Source organism: Eretmochelys imbricata, chromosome 24 (genome assembly GCF_965152235.1).
Source record: "Eretmochelys imbricata isolate rEreImb1 chromosome 24, rEreImb1.hap1, whole genome shotgun sequence".
NCBI classification, from domain to species: Eukaryota; Metazoa; Chordata; order Testudines; family Cheloniidae; genus Eretmochelys; species Eretmochelys imbricata.
The window spans coordinates 15,835,411-15,859,501 of NC_135595.1; the positions used below are offsets into that span (position 1 = coordinate 15,835,411).

Here is a 24,091-nt window from a genome sequence, read left to right on the forward strand (position 1 = left end):
CCATCAGTACACTGGCCGTTTGCAGTGGTGTTGTGCTGCCTGGCTCCGATGTTTGGGCTTCCCAAAACTCACTGGCAGCCTGCCTTTCTTCCTCCTCTCGGACCTCTTTTATCAGCTGGGAGTAACTTGGGGGATGTTCCCGTCGTTCTCTTAGCTGGAGATGAAGTAGAATCGGGTTCTGATACTGAGTTCCTCTTACAACTTGAGCCAGTCTGGTCTGATCCATCTGCTCAGCAGTCACTGCTCCCCTCATGACAGCTCTCTGAAGCAGTCTCTCCAGTCTCTGTATGTAGGCTGAAGCCTTCTCGCCCTTTTGTTGTCGGGAATTAAGGAACTTACAGTAGCTGTCTTCAGGGCCCTCTACGCTCCCAAAGTTGTGTTCAAGGGCCTCTAGGCAGTCCTTCACACTGACCCCAGGGTCAATGAGCTTCAGGGTGCGAATCACATCTAATGCTGGGCCGCCAAGGCTCTCTATAAGGCATCTTCGCTTTTCTGCATCTGGTACGGCCCACTCTTGCAGCATTTCAGTGGTATGCTCTAACCAGGGTTCAAACTCCTCCTCCCCAGCAAATAATCTTAACTTACGACAAGAGTCTGACTCAGCATGGGGCAGCACAACCTTTTCCAATATTTGCCCCAGAGCTTTTGTCCAATCATCAGCCGAGGCTGCAGTCCCTGAGCTAGAAGCTGCTGAGCCAGGGCCCAACAAACCTGACATATTAGCCATTATACAAACAGTAATTTCCTCAAAATATAAGCACAAACAAAACAAAACAAAAAAATATAAATTGTTTCCCAATGTAGTGGATCACTCAACAGGTGCTTGCGAGGGGTACTGACCCAGGCTATCCCGGACGAGCCCCCAAAAATGTAACCCTTCTGCCCATCAGAGTTGGCAGCAAGAAGGGCTGGGTTCAATATCTAGGGGATCCATTCCAATAACACAATGCAAACCGGCTCGAGCCCCCACCCAGTGACCTGGGACAAATATATACCACCGCCGCTGGGCGCCTCCAAGAGGCAATACTTCCCCTCTCTCAAGCACATAGTCCGAGTGTAGCAAAAGCCTTTTAATAACAGAGAGAAACAATGTGGCATTATGTTGGGGAAACACCACCAACAGGATTCATAACACAACCCATGAATAAAAAAAACCCACCCCAGGCAAATTGGGGCATGCCCTTTTCCCTTTGGTTCTTGAGTCCAGCAACCCCAAATCACCCAAAGTCCCAAAAGTCCAATGCCCCAAAAGTCTCTGTCCCTGGTCAGGGCAGCCCCAGAGTTCGAAAGTTTATCTGCGGAGCTTTACCTCCCAACCTGGGTGGAAATGGGACGGGGGTAAGAGGCACCTTACATGATCTGAAGCTGACCGCCCCATAGCTCCATAGCGGCGCTCCGCTCCGCCAGCCGCCCCACAAACTCCTTCGCTCAGCTGCGCTCCGCTCCGCCAGCCGCCCCACGAACTCCTTCGCTCCGCTGCGCTCCGCTCCGCCAGCCGCCCCACGAACTCCTTCGCTCCGCTGCGCTCCGCTAGCTGCCCCACGAACTCCTTCGCTCCGCTGCGCTCCGCTCCGCCAGCCGCCCCACGAACTCCTTCGCTCCGCTGCGCTCCGCTCTGCCAGCCGCCCCACGAACTCCTTCGCTCAGCTCCACGACCCACAAGCAGCTCCTGCCATCCACACACTGCTCCGCGTCGAACTGCTTCACCAGCCGTCCCACAAACTGCTCCACAATATATCTTCAGGCTCCCACTACTTAACACAACACTCAGTGATTTCAGCTCTTAGGTGATTTCAGCTTGTAGTAGGGGAGCCCCAGTGCTGGTGCACTGTCAGCCCAAAGTGAGCTCAGCAGCCTATAACTAGACTTCTAATGGAATCAAAATTAGCTCTGATATTCCACAGTGGAGAGAGGAGGAAGTGCAATTAGCATGTAAGACCCTCACCAAGGGGCCCATGCCACCAAGTATTAATACTTATCCCCAGCCTCTCTCTAGTCACACAGTTTTGGAACCCATGACCCTTGGCTAGCGAGTGCTACTTAGTTGATGGTGAATCCCTCCATCATAACAAAAGGCCACGTACAGTTCCAAGCACAGTTCCCATAATCAGGGTAATAACAATTTATTCTTCCTGCCCCAATAACAGAGACGCTGGGGATCCCACAGCAGCCAAAGTGACCATTTGAGCAGCTATGGTCTCATTCTAGGCGTGGTGGGTGTGCCTATGCAAATGACATCGGCCCCTGAAGTTCTTTTCCACAACTTGTCACACCTCACCACCAGATGTCAGGGTGGAGCTCATCCTGACACTGCTTACATCAGTAATGTTAGGCGTAAGAAAATATCCACAAACACATGCCAGAAAGATGATCCCAGAACACCTTTATACCAAATACATTCTCCAAAGATAACAAGAACACCGTGATCCATCTGAAGGATAAGGTCAGGATGACAGCATGATGGATCGAGATGTTTTGATCAAACCAACATGTACAAGGTAATGGTTGGCGCCCTAATACATCAGAGGGTGGCACCCTGATACGTCGGGGCAATAAGTTTTTTGTTTGTATCTGTGTATAAAGATGTATCTCAGAGGCAGTGTCTTTGGCCGGCCAAGGGGGCAGTGGAAGGTCCTACCACTGACTGAGCTGCATCCATTGTCAAGGGCATACACGTCTTAGTATCCTCATAGAGTCTGCCAGGTGCTGTTACCATGCTTTGTCGACAATAAAGCTGGCTGGGCGCATTCGCTGAAAACCGAGTTTTGTGGTCTCACTGGGAAGTTTGATCGGAGCCTGCTTTATGGGCTATCTGCCCAGAGCCAGTGCAGCACGCAGAGGGAACACACCCACACAGCCGAACATCTGACGACATACGCGATTTCTTTTAATGTGGAGACTGGGGCAACAGAAGCTCCCTAAAAGTGGGGGCCACCCATGTCTCAACAGTGGCTCCGCCCTTGAGCCTCCCCTTCCACCTGAGGCCCCTTCCCCGTGCCGCCCCTTCCCCTGATCTTCCGCCCGCTTACCACCCCTTCCCCCAATCTCCCGGCCTAGTCCTGCTCCTTCCCCCTGAGGCCTCGCCTTCGCACCACCTCTTCCCCCCATAAATCCCAACACTCTCTCATTCCTCTCTGTTGCTCACCATTGTTGCTCACCCTTACGGCCAGTAAAAAGTGGGAGGGCATAGCCCCATGGCCCCCCGCCCCCCCACCCCAGGGACCCTGTGTGGAAATGCCGTTCCACACCAGTGTCCACACAGTGCTTGGCAGGATGAGGGTCTTCATCCAAACACCAGGAAACCAAGAGATCGCCATCCTTCTGTAGCCTTCATCTGTCTTCTCAGCCATTGAGAGAAACTGTCTCTCTGTTTGCCTGCTCTGTCGTTGAGGACATATGGGAAACCCAAACCCTCCACCCACTAAAATGGAGAAGGACCTTGTGGGAAGGATCCCAGCATTTCAAGACCCAAGTAAGACATCAGGAAACAGAGAAACGGGAAAGGAGGAAAGAATGTGTGGCAGCCCGACTCAATAATCTGGGCTGCTCTTATTGGCCACTGGTGGACCCACCAGTAATAACTGACTATCATTTTATAGAAGATGAATGTGTCAATTTTGCTGAATTGTTTCCATCAAAAAATAACACACACCGCCCCAAAAAATCCAAAAAAATCAAAACATTTTGTTTCTAAAATTTCCAAACAAAACAGTTCCCAATTTTCACTTCCAAATGACTGTTTATACATTTCCTTTAACTTTTAATTTGAAAAAAAAAAGTTTAAAAATGCTGAATGTCCAAATGAAACGTTTAGTTTCAGATCAAACAAAATGTTTTGGTTGATCCCAAATGATTTTTTTCCCAAAATTGCCAGCGAAGAGAAAAATCCATTTTCTGCCCAATTCTCTGTGTCAATTTTGATATTTTGGATGGGAAAAATCTGTTTTGATGGTGTGAAAACGATTTATTTGAATAAGGTTCCAAAATTTTGTTTCAACTTGATTATTTTGATTGATTTCTTCTAGACCTTTATGTGACATTGAATACTAATTTTAATAATATATTTAATATTCTATATAGTCAATAGAATCATAGACATGTAGGGATGGAAAAGACCTCCAGTGTCACCTAGCCATTTCCACATGTCCATGCAGGATCTATCTATCCATCCATAAATAAGGAAGCATTATTTACTCCTTCTCATAACTCAAGAACTAGGGGTCACCCAATGAAATTAATAGGCAGCAGGTTTAAATCAAACACAAGGAAGTATTTCTTCACACAATGTGCAGTCAGTCTGTGGAACTCCTTGCCAGAGGATGTTGTGAAGGCCAAGACTATAACAGTGTTCATAAAAGAGCTAGTTAAATTCACAGAGGATAGGTCCATCAATGGCTATTAACCAGGATAGGCAGGGATGGTGTCCCTAGCCTCTGTTTGCCAGAAGCTGGGAATGGGTGACCTGGGATGGATCCCTTGATGATTCCCTGTTCTGTTCATTCCCTCTGGGGCACCTGGCAGTGGCCACTGTTGGAAGACAGGATACTGGGCTAGATGGACCTTTGGTTTGACTCAGTCTGGCTGTTCTCATTTTCTCATGATTTCATGTTAACCTACCCACTCATCCATCCACTCACCTACCCATCTCTCTCTATTTTGTGCTACCCATAAAGTGATAGAAATGTAGGGATGGAAGGCACCTTGAAAGAGCATCTAGTGAAATCCATGCCCTGTGCTGAGGCAGCATTCAGTACATTTAGACAGGCATGGTAGCTATGTTGCTGTAGCACCGTGTGACAAAGTTTGAACTCCATGGGACGTCAGACTTGGTGACGTCAGAGCAGTTATAGCCGCGTACGCCACCCCCGTCAATGCAAGAGACCAGAACAAAGACCTGGGCGCGATTTAGGGCATTTTAAAACCAGGCTCATAATTTTTAATCCAATCTCATGATTTTTAGAGCCAATCTCTTGACTTTTGAAACAATCCTGTGAACATCAGGCTGATTCATGAGGTTTTAAAGCAATCTCACAATCTCAAGGCTCATTCATGCTTTTCAAACCAGCTGTGCATTTTTAACCCAGTCCCAGGATTTTGTCAGGCCTGGCCCAACCGCAGCTCCACCACCCCAATCCCACCCAGGCCACCTCCCCCCACCCCATTCCGCAACCCCCAGGTGCCGCCGTGAGATGAGGAGAGGCGTGGCTGGGGCGTATGTTTGGTGGGTTATTGCGGCAGGCAGGACGTGCTGTGAGCTCTTAGTCCAGTCTGGCGCACTGCCTCCTTATGGTGTTCTTCACCCACTGGGCAGCTTTGCAGACATTGGCGAAGACTCTGGGCTGTCCCGGCAGGGCACAGACAGACTTCCCCCAGGAGACCACGCCCTGCAGCCGCCCATTGCAGACCAGTGGGCCTCCTGAATCCCCCTGCAAAGACAATGCAAAGCCATCAGCAAAACACAGCCATGCCCCCCCGTGTGCACACCCCCGCAGAGGAGGGCCCATCCCCTCCAGCAGGGGGAAGCAGGGTCACACAGACACAAGAACACACACATGCACAGAGCTCATCCCTTCCAGCAGGGGGCGGCAGGGACACACAGATAGGAAGGGTTTAAAGAGCAGAAATGGGTTCGGTTGGCTGCACCTGCGCTGGGGATCAGACAGGCCCAGGGACTGGGCCTTAGGGCTCGGTGCGGCCGGAGGGCAGATCGGCTGCTCTTCCACGGGGCACGAAGGCTGGCTGGGGCCAGAGCCTGAGTGACGACGGCCCCTTAGGAGCAGGCTGAGAAGGGTTTGCAGGTCATAGGGGATAAAGAGTATTGAGCTGTGTGAGCTCCGACACCCGGCACCGACCCCTCTCTCCGGGATGCCCCCTTACCTTGCACGTGCTTATGCCGCCCTGTTCCACACCAGCACAGAACATGTTCTCCGTGATCAGGCCCCAGTAAACGTCCTGGCACCTGGCCTGGCTGACGCTATAGAGATTTGCACACTGCAGGATGGCTGGGGACTGCCCTGGGCAATGACGGAAAAACAGGAGCTCATGAGCAGGGAACAAGGTGCAAGAGAGGAAAATTTGGTGTAAGACCCTCAACTGGTATAAACTGGCATAGATCCAGTGACTCCAAAGGAGCTAGAGCCAACTGACCCCAGCTGGGATCTGGCCCCATTGACTCCAATGGCGCGACGGCCGATTTCCACCAGCTGGGATCTGGCCACGTTCATTTTCCGAAAAAGGAAATTTTTGATGAACGGAAAAGCCAAAAAAACAAATTGTTTCATTTAGATCCAGTATTTCATGTCATATTATAATATTTCTTTGTGATTTGAAGCACATCTGTAACGTTTTAAAATGGTTTTGAATACAAAAGGAAAGGAAATTTCAAAAGGAAATGTTTCAAATAGAACAAAAATCAAGCCACTGTCTTCCTGTGTTTTCAAAATGCAAAGTTTTCACTTTTTTCTGAATTTTTTTTCTGAAATGAATAAAAACGCCCCGAATTTATGGGACACTTTGGTGTTGTCGAACTTGAGTTGTCCACTAAAAATCATTTTGGATGAAAATTTTCCCCCAGGAGAAGCCAAAGACCCTTGTGAGCCCATTAACAAGGTCTCCTTAAAGAGCTTCCACCCCCTCCCCAAGCTGAGCCCAACCTCAACCCCTCCCTCTACACTCAGCACGCCATACTTTGGGGGGACTTGATGGTGCCCCATCCCGACACACTGCATCGTGTTCCAGGAAAGGGACAACGGGTAGCCAACTTGATCGTGTTCACATAGCGGTTAAGACGAGCGGGCTTATCCAGCTCCAGAAGCATGAAGTCGTTGTCAAAAGGCAAGACGTTATATTCGGGGTGCACAAAGAAGTTGTGGATTCTTCGTATCTGTTCTGTGGGTTCTTTCACCCTTACATTATAATCCCCCAGATGCACCCGCAGGGAGCTGCATGGAGAGAGGACAAAGGAAGAGATCAATGGGCAGCTATTCAAAGATCATAGCGGGCAAGCAACTAGAATTGGGCCAATAATGGATTTTCAATGCTGGAGTAGCTTCCGAGACCTCATCTTCTTAGTTCTCCAAGAACTCAGTTTGACTCCAATCTCGTCTGATCTCATGTTTTTCTTGGCATACACTCCGCAGAATTGATCAGAGTCACTTGTAAGGGGTGGCTATGGGCATACCACAGATCTGAAGAATACAAGTATTGGTTACTTTATATACAAGTTTAACTCTATTCTGATGCGTGCGTCCTCCATTTTACATGATATCATGCTCTTTATGGTTGGCCTGGTTATTTTCAGGCCCAGTTCCTGTACATCTCATGCTTTGGTCTCATGCCACATGTACACAGCACATTTTGCTGACATTATTGTTTCTTACACCTGGTTTTACACAGCTGAAATGAACAATTTGATGACTTTGCCCTTAATTTGTGAGACACTTTGGTGTTATCAAAGCTACAGTTTTCACCAAAATCATGAATTCCTTCTCCTTGGCTTTTGGGTAGGGTGACCAGACATCCCAATAATATCAGCATTGTCCCAATATTAGGGGCTTTGTCTTATATATGCAAATATACCCCACCCCTGAAATTTTTCACACTTGCTATCTCCTCAACCACTTATGGGACCAACTTAATTCAGTTATTTTTCCCTTGTCCTGGGTCACTGTGGCCCGCTCATGCCAAATTAAACCGATGTGCAGGAGCACTGAGAATTTCAAATCTGGGTCTAAGAGTTTTGTGCTTTCAAGCGAATCGAAAAATGGGGCGGCAATAGTTTGTTTCAGCTGTCGCAAAATATTTCTGAAAATAAACTAACAGGGCACTTTGAAAGAAAAAGTTGCGAATGGAAAAATCGAAAAGTTTCAAAAATGCCAATACGAGACATTGCGATTTTTAACGTATTATTTATACGTTTTAATCAGTTTTTCCAAATACAACAAAGATACCAGCTTCATCGTAATAGCCAAAGAGAGTTAGGAGAAAAGGAGGGGAGGGGAAGGACAGATCTATCCGCAGGACCTGCAGAATTACAGCGCTCTAAAGAGCTTACAGAGCTTGCATCCGATGAAGTGAGCTGTAGCTCATGAAAGCTTATGCTCAAATAAATTGGTTAGTCTCTAAGGTGCCACAAGTCCTCCTTTTCTTCTTAGAGCTCTAAAAAAGCAGCTTGAATTGCTTTCAGTTTTTCAAGCTCTCCCCTTCTGTGGAATGACGGGTGTTTGTTCCAGGGCTTAAATTCCTGGAGGTCCCCACAGCCCCCCTCCATTCGGGGCTCCAGGCTTCCGCTGTGGGATGGGTGCACTTGGGCTTTAGCCCCGCTGGGTCGCCAGGGCTTGTAGCTTCACCGCTCTGGGAGGCCCCGGGACTCAGGGCTTCAGCCCCGTAGGGTGCACCACGGTTCAGAGCTCCCGGCTTCAGCCATAGGGCCCAATGGACCCCCTGAAACCAGCAGGGGGCCACAGACCCCCTAGTTGAGAACCAGCAGCATCAGGTTGGAGTCAAGGGAAAATATTTCCCGGAGCTCTGCTCCATTCCATCAGCTCCTAAAGCACCTGCACATGAGCTGCCGGTGGGATGCTACAAGGCCTAACGCTGGTGAGCGTGGAGGTGGGTTTCCCTCTGCACACGCCGCTGGGGAGGCCGATGCTGGCGTGCTGCGTCCGTGCTGGGGTGGGCACATCTGAACGAGCATGCTGGAAAACCGCAGAGGGTGCAGAGAAGAGCGACAAAAACGATTTGTGGGCTGGGAAAAAAGGGAGGAGGATGGGGCTGCGGATTCAGGGGTACAGAGGGAGACCTGGGCATGGATAGGGAACACGAAGAGCGAAGATAAGGGCTGGGGATGTGGGTTATTCCCAGGCATCACCCTCTCTCCCTCCATCCCTGCACTGACTTACCTGATCCCTCGTCTGCCGCAGTGTGCAGCAGTCAGCACCCACTTCCGGGCTATCAGGCTCCCACCACAGATGACACGTCTGTTCCTCAGGAGAGCCACCTGGTAGGGCCGCGAGCCGAAGTCGCAGTTTCTCCCCCCAATGATCCTGCTTTCCTCTGGGTCTGAGGCTGCCATGGAGAGTGGCAAATGTCAGCTGAATTCAGGGCAGGGGGAGGGGCAAGCATCAGCCATGTCCAAACAGCTTGGCCGGTGGCAGGATGACCATGAGCTGCTGCTCCCCCGTGGCCGTGGAAAAACACAAGGCGATCGGAGGTTGTACCAGGCGATGTACCAGGCTCTATTTCCAGTAGGGATAGTTAGGCATTAATGCCACTGCAAAAACCTCCAATTCCCGTCACCCGTGTTCCAGAAAGAGGAATTCCAACTGGAACAGGTGTTGAGAAGGGTGCTAGGATGGTCAGGGGAACAAAGGGCCGATCTTACAAGGGGAGATGGAAAGAGCTTGGCTGGTTTAACCTAAAAGGAAGCCAAGCCAGCATCTGATTGTTCTCTCTAATTACAGAGTGTGTGTGTGTGTGGGGGGGGGGGAACACCAGGGAGGGAGAAGATCTACAGGAGGTGGAGACCAGCGTTGGCACAAGAACAAATGGGGACAAGCACCATGGATAAATCTAGGCTGAGATTAGAAGACGGTTACTAACCATCGAAGGAAGTAAGTTGTGGAACAGGAGCAGGGGGGCCGGGATATGGGGGGAGGGATAGCTCAGTGGTTTGAGTATTAGCTTGCTAAAGCCACAGTTGTGAATTCAATCCTTGAGGGGGCCATTTAGGGATCTGGGGGGAAAATTAGGGATTGATCCTGCTTTGAGCAGGGGGTTGGTCTAGATGACCTCCTGAGGTCCCTTCCAACCCTGATATTCTATGAAAGCCTCCTGAGTTTGAAGATGGAGCTCAATACATTTCTGCTACAGAGTTGCTCATGGTAGCAGGGACTGGACAGGAGGACCCTTCACTTTTTAATGTTCAAACAATTTTCCAACCACTTTTTAAAGTGCTCTAACGCCTTGGCAGCAGGGACTTGAAATTTTGCAAGGAAATAGCCCTGGAGTCAGGGAGGTGCCTTTTGCTGTTCATATGAAAATTCACCTAGATTTGGTCAAATTATAAACCTCTGGAAAACACAATTTACACATGTTCAGGAGAGCAGGGGTTGGTCAGTGACTGCTGTTTCTAGGCTTTACCGCAATCATAGGCACCAACTTCTCCTCTGCCCAGTGTGTGCTCGACCCCCAACACCGCCCCTGGCCCTGCCCCTATTCCACCCCTTCCCCAAAGTCCCCGTCCCCTTCACACCCCCATTCCACCCCCTTCTCCCAAGTCCCTGCCCCTGCCCTGCCTTTTCTCTGTTTCCTCTCCTGAGTGCACCGCATCTCCACTGCTCCCCCTCCTTCCTGGAAAGTCCTAAGTGCCGCCAAACAGCAGTTAGGTGGTGGGGCGGGGGGCGGGAAGCACTGGGAGGGAGGGGGAGAAGCAGGGACACAGTGTGCTTGGCTTGGGAGAAGGAGGCGAGGAGGGGGGAGCTTGGCTGCCGGTGGGTCTGGAGCACCCGCTAATTTTTCCCTGTGGATGCTCCAGCCCCAGAGAACCCACGGAGTTGGCACCTACGACCGCAGTAGAAATTGTGACAATGTTCCTCCTCTGCCTTGGTGGGTCCTGCGCTTTCCGGCTGATTTGCTCACCTCAAAGGGTCATGGCAGCCCTCAGGTTGGTCGGGGACAGGCCAGAGACCTTCCCCTCTGATATGACTCACAGTCCAGGTCAACTCCTCTTGTGTCAAATAGGGAGTGGGGGGGAGGGGCCTGGGGGGAACCTGGGCCCGCCCTCTATTCCGGGTTCCAGCCCAGGGCCCTGTGGATCACAGCTGTCTACAATGTCTCCTGTAACAGCTATGTGACAACTACAACTCCCTGGGCCACTTCCCCATGACCTCCCCCAGCACCATCTTTGTCCTCACTGCAGGACCTTCTTCCTGATGCCTGATGGCATTTGCATTCCTTAGTCCTCCAGCAGCACGTCCTCCCACTCCCAACTCCTACGCGCCTCTCTCTAACTGAAAAGAGGTCTTTCTTTCAACCAGGTGCCCTGATTAGCCTACTTGCCTTAACTGGTTCTAGTAGCTTCCTAACTGGCTACAGATGTCCTAATTAGCCTGCCTGCCTTAACTGGTTCTAGCAGGTTCCTGATTGTTCTGGAATAGTCCCTGTTATTTTACCCAGGGAAAAGGGACCTGCTTAATCTGGGGGTAATGTATCTACCTTCCACTACTTTCCTGTAGCCATCTGGCCTGACCCTGTCACAAAATATTTAAAATTGTCAAACTTTTTCAGATGGAACGTTTTCCAATAGGAAAATGCCATTTTGTCAAAGTTGATAATTTCTGTGGGAATGTGTTGGTTGTGATGCAAATTCTTTAAAAATAGTTTAAAACAAAGCCGTCTCCTGAATGGACTGGGCTCCACAATCAAACTACATCTCCCATGATGCCTCACAACCAGAAGCTTCCATGAGGCATAAACTTCTCCTCACCAAGTGGTGCATGCTGCTTCATGAGATTGGCAGTCTGACCAGAGCACTGAACATTATCAGAAAGGGCCATTTTGATTTGTTTTTCTTTTTTTAAATAATTTTTGTTTCCATATTTTTCTTAAAAGAATTAACATTATATTAGAAATGATGCTCTCTAAAAGTTATATTTTTTTACATATGCTTTAAATTTAAAGACATCGAAATCTGAGTGAAACAGATTTATTTGTTTCCCCAAAAACCATTTTCTATTGTGGGAAATTTCAAAATTCTTTCCTTCTCTCCTGATTTGGGATGAAAACAGATTGTGAACTCATGGCTACCTGCCTGAACTACAAACAATAAAGAATAATCAGAGACGAGGCCTGAACATATTAATTCCCTTTCGCAACCCATGAAATTGATAACAGGACTGCTGGGAACTTGGATTTTCATAAGCAGCAACCTGTATTAAGCAAAGTCTCTGAGACATTCCTGGAAGGGCCTGCAGTGAAACTGCAGAACCTTCTCACCCAACCCAACTGTGGCTTCTCGCTTGACTCTTCTTCCTACCTGCGGCTGCCCCGACTACCAGCATTGCGATGATCAGCAGCTCCATGTCGGTTGTGGCAATGGATACGGTCGTCGGAGTCACTGGCTTTACTGCAGGTAAAGAGATCAAAAGGGAATCGTTGGCCACGGGCATCTAGAGGAAGACAGATGCCTCGCGGGGAAAGTGCGCCCTTAGGATTCAGAAACGCCAGGCTTGAGTCCCTGTTCTTCCACAGGCTCTCAAAAGCAAGTGGTTTCTCTGAAACTCCACTACCCTGCTTGTACCAGGAGATGATAGCACTGCCCGACATGGGGAGGGGAAATGCACTGCGATCGTCTGTTGGCAATGGGGGCCCAGTCTCCCCCAACTCAGCTCCATCTTCCACTTTTGCCCGGTCCCAGTCACCCCCAGGGGCATGTTCCATGGAAAGATCTGATCTGAGGAGGGGAGGAAGGGAGGGAACTAAACTCAACCCACATGACCAAAATTTCCATGAGCTGGATTGAGCTCACCCCTCTCCCACTAGTTTCTCTTCTAACATGTCACCCCAAAAACAGAGGAAGGCGAAACCCCCATGACCAGCTTAAATACAGAGAAATTAACTAAAGTGTTATCTGCCCTCATTATGGTAGTATCTGAGCACCTCCCAGTCTTTGACCTATTTATCCACACAGCTCCTTGGTGAGGCAGGGCAGGACTATGATCCCCATTGTACATATGGGGAAAGTGAGGCATAGAGCGGATAAGTGATTGGGCCAAGGTTCTACAGAGATGCAGCAGCAGAACAGAGATTAGAAGCCATGTCTTCCAAGTACCAGCTGAGCAGCCAAACCACCAAACGTCTTCATTAATTTCCCCATTCCAGCCCGTAATCTCCCCAATAAAAGAGCAATACCTCCTCGTACCTCATAATCACCCCCAATAACAGAGCAGAGCCCTAACTCCCTCCCATCAACATCCCCAAAATGGAGCAATGCCCCCTGGCAGCCCATAATTACCCCCATAACAGCATTATGTCCCAGTCCACCACACTATGTTGCTCCCCAAACCACAGCTATCTCCTTTTCACCCCACCACCATGACCCGCCCCCCAACAAGACATCCCAACAACAGAGGCTGGACTGGCCCTGCTTCACCTGTAGCTCCTGGTGGAGGGCCCTCGGGAGCAGAAGAGGCTCCGGCGGTTGTGTCTTGGACAAAAGTAAGGATCCTTTGGGATGGGCCATTTTTATGCTGGGGAAATGGGCTGTCCCTGTGAGTCAATGTGATTGCCATATCTTGGGAGCTGCCCCACATGTCAGCATGCAGGCAACTCCCTCCGCCCTCATGCTCCAGTACGTTTTATCCGGGGGAGTTGCAGGAACAAGGCTTTGTTCCTGACTCTGTCCTGTGCTGGGGATCCTGACAGGAATTAGCCCTTGGAACGGCACCTTCTCCATTGCCGAAAGCGACTCCCTGAACCTTCCACCCTGTTATGGAGCGTGTTCCTTCTTCATCCTCTTCCTCTTCCTCTTCCTGGTGTAAGGGGACTGTTGGCCCCTTACTAAAACTCAGTGGGGATTTTGGTTGGCTAGCTCCCAGGACTAAAAGGAAGGGGAAGGGTTGATCGAAATCAGGACCCTGAGATTGACAGGCCAATGAGGGAGTCAGGAGGGTCCCATCCTCCCTGTGAGCTGGAATTGCCTGGGTCAGACAGAGTGGGGCTGAGCTAAGCGGAGAGACAGAGGCCCTAGCTGAGCTGGGGAGCAGGGCCGCGCCAGCCAGAGAAGCAGAGAAGCAGCCCAGGGAGCAGGTCAGTGCTGGGAAGAGAGGTGCAGGAACCGGAGCCAGAGGGGCCAGAAAAGCAGCCCAGGAGGCTGGCGGCAGAGCAGCAGCAGCAGCCGTGCTGAGGCATTGTGGAGCTGGAGCTGGAGCCGTCCGGAGCCAGGTGCAACGAGCAGCTGGGGAGCGTGAGGGGGACCCTGGGCAGTGGGCCCAGCACAGGGAGACGCCCCCAGTCAAGAGGTCTGGCAGGCCAGACTGGGAGGGGGATCGTAACCTCGACGGGGGGGTTGACACTGGGAAGAAGTGTCCTGCCACCCAGAGCCTGAGGGCGTGTGACCACCGCCAGAGCAAGTGTCCGACCCACAGCATCAGCACAGCCAGGGCCTGGGAAGGGGCCTGGGACGTGTGAGGAACAGGCTGAACTGCCCTGACATCCCAGAGAGGCTGGCTGTGACGTCCCCATGCCACAGAGCGGCGTGACAGGTTTTCCTTTCACCTTTCCCATTTTTCCCTTAATTTTTTAAATTGGTTGCTGTGTAATAAATAGTCTTTGCTTTGACCTGTATGTAATGATCAGGGGGTCAGGGAAGCACCAGTGTGCAGAGAGCACCCCAGAGTGGGGACACCCTGGCCCCTCCCTAAGTGACCACGACAAGGTTGGGGGTGGAGCCCCCCCAGGAATCCTGGGCCCAGCCCTGTTGGGGTTACGAGGACTCTGCCACACAGGAGATGGAAGGGGAGCCCTGGAGGTCAGGCAGGCTTCTGGGGAAAGGAAGTGGGAGCCAGGACTCAGATCCTTTCACTAGCCCATCTCACCAGGGACCTGTATAAACCAGGAAAATGCCCCACAATGGCAGTAGAAACTGGGAGGGCCATGGCCCCTTGGCCCTGCCTGTTCCAGTGCCCCTGCATGGAGATGCCCTTGCACACCAGGGTCCATGCGGTGCTTGGCAGAATGAGGGTCTTCATCCAAATGCCAGGAAACCGAGGTGAGAGGAGATTGCCATCCTACTATACCCTTCATCTGTCATCATCGAAATTGAGAGAAATTGTCTCTTCGTCCGCCTGCTCTGCCATTGAGGGGTTATGGGAAACCCAAGCCCTTCACCGACTGAAATGGAGAAGGACCTTGTGGGAAGGATCCCACGGTTACGAGACCCAAGGAAGACAACAGGAAATGGAGAAATGGGAAAGGAGGAAAGAATGCCGTGTGGCCCGACTCAATAATCCAGATCCGCCGCTTCCACTGGGAACCGTCTGCCCCACTGTGGTGGAATCCGTGGATCCCAGATTGGATTTATTGGCCACCTGCAGGTCCACCAGCAGTAACTGGCTACCATTTCATGGAAGACTGTCATGTCAGTTTTGCTGAATTGTTTAGCTGAAAAAATAATACTCCAAAAAAATCAAAATATTTTGTTTCAAAAATTTCCAAACAAAACATTTCCCAGTTTTCACTTCCCAATGACTTTTTGTTTAGAAATATCCTTTAACTTTTATTTTAAAAAAATTAAAATGTTTATAAATATTCAACGTCCAAATGAAATGTTTAGTTGCAGGTCAAACAAAATGTTTTGGTTGACCCCAAATGATTTTTTTGTTCCAAAATTGCTAGTGAACAGAAGAATCCGTTATCTGCCGAATTGTCAGTGTCAATTTTGATATTTTTGATGGGAAAAAGCCAAAATGATCGTCTTGTTTTGGTGATGTGAAAACAATTCTTTTCAATAAGGTTCTAATATTTGTTTTGACTCGATCATTTTGATTGATTTCTTCTAGGCCTTTATGTGACATTAAAATATTAATTTTAATAATATATTTAATATTCTATATTCTATATAGTCGATACAACCACAGAACTGTTGGGATGGAAGAGATCTCAAATGTGACCAAACTATTTCTACATCATGTCCATGCAGGATCCATCTATCCACCCACCCTATCACTCCTCCACCCACTCATCCATTCATTCATCCATCCACCCACCTACCCATCCCCCTGTATTCTATGCTATCCATAAAATCATAGAAATGTAGGGATGGAAGGGACCTTGAAAGATCATTTAGTGAAGTCCCTGCCCCGCGCTGAGGCAGCATTTGGTACATTTAGACCATCCCAGACAGGTGAATGTCTAACCTGTTCTTAAAAAGAACATCTGATGAAGTGAGCTGTAGCTCACAAAAGCTTATGGTCAAATAAATTGGTTAGTCTCTAAGGTGCCACAAGTCCTCCTGTTCTTTTCGCGAATACAGACTAACACGGTTGCTACTCTGTAACCTGTTCTTAAACACCTCCAACGATGAAGATTTCACCACCATCCCAGGTAATCTCTTCCAGTGCTAAACTCTGCTTAGAGTTAGAAAGTTTCCCCCAGGATCTTAGATTTCATAGTTTAATGTAATATCAAAGTCAAAACTCAATTACTCAAAATGACAATGCTGACATGAAACATTTGTTTGTGCTTTTCTGAAACATTTTATTAAGGCAAAGTTACAATAGAACTTTAACATAGTACGTCGTACATTACTTATTCAGGATCAGATTAATGTTCAAAGAAGCAGGCTAAAGATTCTGGTTTGTTCCCTGAGCCCTCTTCCGCTGAGTGTGCTAGAAAAGGTGACACATTTCTAAACACCTGTCCTCTTTTGGGTGCTTCTGTTATGTACACACTTGGCGTTAAAGGTTTTTGACATTATCACAGTATTGTAGTATCAGAGGCTTAGAAGTCACCGCAAGGGGCCTCCTGTCTAACCCCTGGCCAAGATGCAGGATTATAGAAATGACATGCTTTCATTAAAGAAACGTAACGTTTCAACATGGACTGGGAGCCTTATTTTCCAACCAGGTGTGGTTTATGAGCATAAACTGTCTCACCCTTTGTCAATCTCTCCTCTGTCACGGCTTCTTCTCTAGGATCAGTCAGCGCTTTTTCCATCCCTTGTCACTAGTACAGGTGAGTTGCATCATCCGTGCATTTAATTTATGCGAATTCAACTATACGGGCTCAGCAAAAAAAAAGAAAAATAACAAGATGCCTGTAAATAGTGCGGGCGGTTCCGCCCACCATTCCACTCAATGAGCGTATGCCCCGGAGTGAGCATGAGATGGGAGACGTGAATCTGGTGTTCCCTCAGTCAGTCTCAGTTCCCATGTGCCTCTCATAGTGTGAGCATCTCGCCACGCTGAGTGTGATTCTAGTGTTTAAAGATACGTATTTTTCGTACAACATGGCCCCTAAACGCAAGCCAACTACTTCATCTGGTGCTCAGCTGAAGAAACAGCGATCTGTTCCAACGCTGGAGGAAAAACTGGCTGTGTTGGACTTATTGAGAGACGGTATGTCGGTCTCCAACGTGGCACGTGAATGTGGCCGCAACCAATCTAGCATTCATGCCATCAAGATTCAAGAGAGAGAAATTTGTTAAGCCGTAGCATCAAGTGCTCCAATAAAGTGCTCAGGTGACAAGCCAGGTGCGTGGTAAGACTTTAGTGAAGACTGAAAAGGCATTAAACTTATGGCGGGAAGACATGAACCGTAAACATGTGCCTATCGATGGCAACACGGTGCGAGAAAGGCTCTTAGCCTCTATGCTCTGTTCAAACCTCCCGCTGAAGAGGGACAGCCTTCTGATGAGAAGGAATTCAAAGCCAGCCAAGGTTGGCTTAACAGTTTTAGGAACCGCTTCGACCTCAAAAACGTGCAGACTCCTGGTGAAGCTGCATCTGCCAATGAAGAGCCAGCAAAAGTCTACCCCGAACAATTAAAGAAAATCACAGAAGAAAAGGGCTATCTTCCAGAACAAGTTTTTAATGCTGACGAGACTGGGCTCTTCTGGAAAAAAATGCCCAACCACACTTCGAAATCAGAAAGACAAGTCCCTGGCTTCAAAGCAGCTAAAGACCATGTGACTGTGTTGTTTTGTGGCAATGCGGCTGGGCATTTAATAAAGCCGGGCTTGCTCTGCAGGGCTGCAAATTCCCGTGCCCTAAAAGGCAAGAACAAAGATCTCCTGCCTGTGTTCTGGCAATCAAATAAAAAGCTTGGTTTTTAAAAAGGGCAAAGGGCAGCATTATTTCTGGTTTGGTTTCACAAGTGTTTCATTCCGGAGGTCAAGCAGTACCTCCAAGAGAAAGGACTTGACTTTAAAGTGTTGCTGATCGTAGAAATGCTTCTGGCCACCCTGCGGCACTCCGGTTTGGGCATAACGACATTGAAGTCGTCTTTCTCCCCCCCAATACCACCTCCATCCTCCAACCTCTCGACCAAGGCCTGATTCGCTGTTTCAAGGCCACGTACGCAAGGCCTATGTTCTCACGGATACGTAGCGCTATAGATGCTGATCCCAATCTTAATGTGATGGAGTGCTGGAAGTCTTTCAACACTGCTGATTGCATCACTTATATTAAACATGCAATGGATGCAATCAAGCCTGAAACAGTCAATGCATCTTGGCGAAACCTATGGAAAGAATGTGTGAATGATTTTAACGGTTTCCTGACCATTGACAAAGAAGTGAAACGCATTGTTCAGGTGGCCAGGCAAGTGGATGATGATGGCTTCGTCGACACCCTTGAGGAAGAAATTGAAGAATTAATTGAGAGCCATAGAGAAACATTGACTAAGGAAGAGTTAGAGGAACTGATAAAATCGTCTACAGAAGATGAAGAAGATGACAACAAACAGGAAGAGCCAGCAAGTTGGAACCTTCATAAATTTGCTGAAGTGTTCCAAGCAGCAAAACGCTTGAATGATTTAATTTCTGAATACGATCCCTCTATGGAACGAAGCCTCAAAATCACACGTAGTATTACGGACGATTTGAGATCATATCAAGAAATGTTTGACCAGCTCAAGAGACAACAGCGACAGTTGCTGATCACCATGTTTTTCAAGGAAAAACAACCAGCAACAAATGAGCCTACGTGATCAACTTCTCAAGCTGAACCAGAGCCAACCACTTCATCTACAACTCGCTCTCTGTCACCCAAGCTCTCCGTCACCTCCGTCTCCTGGACTGACATCAAGCCCTGATGACCCCCTGTAATAACCCCTGAAATTAAAAATACAGGACTGTAAAATTATATTTTGCAAAATATAGAAATAGAAATTTAAAATATCTTGAACGAGCCATTTCTAACTGGAAAGTGCATCTAAAAGTAGTACAAAAATCAAGTGCAAGACCCTTTTTTTTAATTACGATTCTTTCACGGAACCCCTATTCACATCATGCGGAACACAGTTTGGGAAACGCTGCCTTACACGTTCACTTGCAGGCTCCTTCCCTCTCCTTCAGTTCCTCCGTTATCCCTGACTCCCCCAAGCCTTTGCACTGCTTCTGAGTGGGGGGGTGGGGGGCAGGAAATATGGTTCTGTATTGTAGTTTAAATGAATTACTCAAAGATCTGTATTTATATGGCTTGGAAGGAACCTATTTGACAAAAAGACATTTCCTGAATCTTTTTTGTTGTCTGTTTTGTTACAGACGTACTTGCTGACAGGTATTTTGAAATAAATTACCAAAATAATTGAAACTGATGTGATTATATTGTGTTATATTGACATAAAATATGCAGAATTTTAAAATATTGTGTGCAGAATTTTTAATTTTTGGTGCAGAATTTTTATATTTTTTTTTGGTGTAGAGTTCCCCCAGGAGTAAATATTGTAGCTGATAAAGACAGGCCAAACTGTTTTCAGTTCAGATTCATCCTCCATGGCCCGTTTCCCTTCAACATCCAGCAGCAGCAATATTATCCCAAGAGTTGTGTTATCAGAGATGTTGTCAATCAATTTCCCCCAAGACAGTTGGCATATCTAGTGCACTAGCAAGGGGTCTCTATCTAATAGCTACACCACAGGTATAAGCTCAGGGGTGCAACTGGTTGGAAAATGTCCAGTGGAAGAGTTTTCCTTCAGAAAACGACATTTTGTTGAAATGGAAACGTTTCACAAGGAATGTGTTGATTTCAACAACATTTTGTTTGGAAAGAAATTGAGATGATCAGATTTCAGAGTAGCAGGCGTGTTAGTCTGTATGTGCAAAAAAGAACAGGAGGACTTGTGGCACCTTAGAGACTAACAAATTTATTAGAACATAAGCTTTCATGGACTACAGCCCACTTTGTCGGATGCATAGAATGGAACATATAGTAAGAAGATATATATATAGATATATATAGATATATAGATATATATATACACACACACACATCAGAGAAGGTGGAAGTTGCCATGCAAACTGTAAGAGGCTAATTAATTAAGATGAGCTATTATCGGCAGGAGAAAAAAACTTGAATTAATATGCAAACTAGATACCATTAGCCTGGGTTTGAATAGAGCCTGGGAGTGGCTGGGTCATTACACATATTGAGTATATTTCCCTAAATTAAGTATCCTCACGCCTTCTTGTCAACTGATTAAATGGGCCATCTTGATTATCACTACAAAAGTTTTTTTTCTGCTGATAATAGCTCATCTTAACTAATTAGCCTCTTACAGTTTGTATGGCAACTTCCACCTTCTCTGTATGTATATATATATATATATATATATATATATATATATATCTTCTTACTATATGTTCCATTCTGTGCATCCAATGAAGTGGGCTGTAACCCACGAAAGCTTATGCGCTAATAAATTTGTTAGTCTCTAAGGTGTCACAAGTCCTCCTGTTCTTTTTGAGATTATCAGATTGGAACGTTTCAATTTTCATTTTGAAATGACTTTCTGTTTCAATATTTTACAATCTTATTGAATGTATTTTAATTCTTTACAAATTGAAAATGGGAATGAAGCGCTCTGATGGTATCAAAATGAAACATTTCCACTGATGAGAAACAAAGATTTCTTTTTGGGAATATTTCAACTTGCTGGGAATTTCAAAACTCACCAGGGTTGTTCCATTTTGGAATGAAAATAAATTTCAAGATCACAGAATGTATTACAAAAGATTCCAGTTCCTGCCCAACTGCCCTCATGAATCTGCAGGTGCATGGAGTTTGATCCTTTCATTCAGAGAGGAAAGGCTCATGGTTTTTCACATGGAGGTCTTGTGTCCTATCCCTGCAGACGAGGTGGCTGGGGCATCATTAACAGGGATGGACAGAAACACCCCAAACCCAAAATAGTTTTATTTGGAAATACTGCTGGCATGCGTCTGTGGTATTGCAGTTTGGGTGCCCCATTTTCCTCTATAGGCCGTGCTCCACAGAGGGACTATATTTCCCATGATGCATCACAACCAGGGACTCCCATAACTCCATCAGCTCCCCTCACCATAAGCGATGTATCATGGGAGTTGTAGTCTCACCACAGAACTTGGCCATTGGAGGAGGATGGGGGCCTCAAGCCCACATACTACAACTCCCATGAAGCATTGTGCCAGCTTTTCCAGATCAAAATGTTTCAAATTTCTTTTTTTTTTTCCTGAAAAGTCAATTTTTTTTGTGGGGAGAAGTGGAAATAATTTGTTTTTTTGGATTGGACAGTCGCAGGGTAAATGGTATTCTCCACTAATGATGTTCTCAATTTCTTTGAGCTGAATATTTGGGAAGGCAGAATTTACATGTAAAACCAACTTCCTTTGGCAGGGATTATAAACTATTGTAGGCCGTATTGGTAACAACACCTAGAGTCAACGTTACCAAACACTTTCCATGATCAAACCCTGTTTTCAGTGGCTGAAAGCTTCGCCAAACTTTAACTCTTCAGGCTAGGATTTTCCACACTTGCTCTCTGAACGTGCTTTGGAAAGATCCAGTTCAGCCATTTCCAAGAATGAGGTTCAGGAATGATAGGTCATTTTTGCAATTTTCATACAATTCTCCAACCACTTTTTGAAGTGCTCTAGTGCCTTGGTAGTAGGGACTTGATATTTTGCAAAGGAATAGCCTTGGGGTTAGAGAGGTGCCTTTTGCTGTTCTCATGAAAACTCCCCCAGACTTGGTTAAATTATAAATCTCTGGAAATCACAATTTATACGTGCTCATGAGAGCAGGACCTTGCTCAGTGACTGGTGTATCTAGGCTTTACCACAATACAAATAATTAAAACGATCAAACTTTTTCAGATGGAACGTTTTCTCATTGGAAAATGGCATTTTGTCAAAGTTTAAAATTTCCAAAGGAATGTGTTGATTGTGATGCAAATTCATTTAAAAAAAAGATTGAAATGAAGTGGTCTCCTCTGAGGCCTGAGTTCCACAATCAAACTACATTTCCCATGATGCTTACAGCCAGGGACTCCCATGATGCACTAACTTTTCCTCACCAAAAGGTGCATGGTGCTTCAGGGCATAGGCAGTCTGACCAGAGCGTTGGACATTATCGGAAAGGGCCATTTTGATTTGATTTTCTTTAAATAATTTTTTGTTTTCTCATTTTTCTTAAAAGAATTAACATTATATTAGAAATGATGCTCTCTAAAAGTTATATATTTTATATATGCTTTAAACTCAAAGACATTGAAATCTCAGTGAAGCAGATTTATTTTTTTCCCCCAAAACATTTTATTTTGTGGGAAATTTCAAAATTCTTTCATAGAATCATAGAATCTCAGGGTTGAAAGGGACCTCAGGAGGTCATCTAGTCCAACCCCCTGTTCAAAGCAGGACCAAGCCCCAACTAAATCATCCCAGACAGGGCTTTGTCAAGCCTGACCTTAAAAACCTCTAAGGATGGTGTCATAAATGTAAAGGGAAGGGTAATCACTTTTCTGTATACAGTGCTATAAAATCCCTCCTGGCCAGAGGCAAAATCCTTTCACCTGTAAAGGGTTAAGAAGCTAAGGTAACCCTGCAGGCACCTGATCCAAAATGGCCAATGAGGGGACAAGATTCTTTCAAATCTGGAGGGGGGGAACAAAGGGTTTGGTCTGTCTGTGTGATGCTTTTGCCGGGAACAGATCAGAAATGCAGCCTTATAACTCCTGTAAAGTTAGTAAGTAATCTAGCTAGAAAATGCTTTAGATTTTCTTTTGTTTAATGGCTTGTAAAATAAGCTGTGCTGGAGGGAATGTATATTCCTGTTTTTGTGTCTTTTTGTAACTTAAAGTTTTGCCTAGAGGGATTCTCTGTGTTTGAATCTGATTTGAATCTGTAAGGTATTTACCATCCTGATTTTACAGAGGTGATTCTTTTACCTTTTCTTTAATTAAAATTCTTCTTTTAAGAACCTGATTGATTTTTCATTGTTCTTAAAATCCAAGGGTTTGGGTCTGTGTTCACCAATTGGTGAGGATTATTATCAAGCCTTCCCCAGGAAAGGGGGTGTAGGGCTTTGGGAGGGGATATTTTTGGGGAAGGCATCTCCAAGTGGTCTCTTTCCCTGTTCTTTGTTTAAAACTCTTGGTAGTGGCAGCATACTATTCAAGGACAAGGCAAAGTTTGTACCTTGGGGAAGTTTTAACCTAAACTGGTAAGAATAAGCTTAGGGGGTCTTTCATGCAGGTCCCCACATCTGTACCCTAGAGTACAGAGTGGGGAAAAAACCTTGACAGATGGAGATTCCACCACCTCCCTAGGTAACCCATTCCAGTGCTTCACCACCCTCCCTTTCCTTCTGCCGTGATTCAGGACGCAAACAAATTGTGAAATCATGGCTCCCTGCCTGCTCGTCAAACAATAAAGAATAATCAGAGCTAAGGCCTGAATGCATTAATTCCCTTTTGCAACTTGTGGAACTGATAATGGGACTGCCAGGAACTTCGCTCTTCATGAGCAGGAACCTGTCTTAAGCAACATCTCTGAGACATTCCTGGAAGGGCCTGTGGTGAAACTGCAGAACCTTCTCACCCAACCCAACTTTGGCTTCTCGCTTGACTCTTTTGCCTACCTGCTGCTGCCCCGACTACCAGCATTGCGATGATCAGCAGCTCCATGGTGGTTGGATACAGTCGTCGGAGTCACTGGCTTTACTGCAGGGAAAGAGATCAAAAGGGAATCGTTGGCCACTGGCATCTTGAGGAGGATGGATGCCTCGTGGGGAAGGTGCACACTTAGGATTCAGGAAAGTCAGTCTTGAGTCTCTGTTCTTCCACAAACTCCCATGAGCAAGCGGTTTCTCTGCACCTTGGCTGCCCCGCCTGTACTAGGAGGATGATAGCACTGCCCGACATGGGGAGGGGAAACGCACTGTGATCATCTGCTGGCAATGGGGGCCCAGTCTCCCCCAACTCAGCTCCATCTTCCACTTCAGCCTGGTCCAAGTGACCCCCAGGGGCATGTTCCATGAAAAGATCTGATCTGTTGGCAGGGATGGGGAGAGAAACTAAAAGTCAAGCCAGATGACAAAGATTTCCATGAGCTGGCCTG

General features: G+C 47.0%; 1 protein-coding gene across 1 annotated transcript; it reads right to left on the bottom strand.

Annotated features, from left to right (window-relative positions):
* Positions 1-5,258: 5,258 nt before the first annotated feature.
* On the bottom strand, positions 5,259-23,658 carry LOC144279964 (kallikrein-14-like). Its single transcript, XM_077841667.1, has 6 exons — positions 23,613-23,658; positions 12,035-12,124; positions 8,901-9,066; positions 6,688-6,941; positions 5,878-6,014; positions 5,259-5,426 (listed from the first exon to the last, which is right to left on the bottom strand). The coding sequence occupies exons 1-6, from the start codon at positions 23,656-23,658 to the stop codon at positions 5,259-5,261; spliced, it is 861 nt and encodes a 286-aa protein (XP_077697793.1).
* Positions 23,659-24,091: the final 433 nt, after the last annotated feature.

What these genes read in the sequence shown, in the direction of transcription:
- LOC144279964 (XM_077841667.1), bottom strand. Translation starts at nt 23,658, where the DNA reads ATGGAGCTGCTGATCATCGCAATGCTGGTAGTCGGGGCAGCAGCAG. An exon ending in TGCGGCAGACGAGGGATCAG is followed by an intron (nt 6,942 to 8,900) that starts GTAAGTCAGTGC and finishes CTCTCCATGCAG; the next exon opens with CTCCCTGCGGGTGCATCTGG. An exon ending in CACCATCAAGTCCCCCCAAA is followed by an intron (nt 6,015 to 6,687) that starts GTATGGCGTGCT and finishes GTCATTGCCCAG; the next exon opens with GGCAGTCCCCAGCCATCCTG.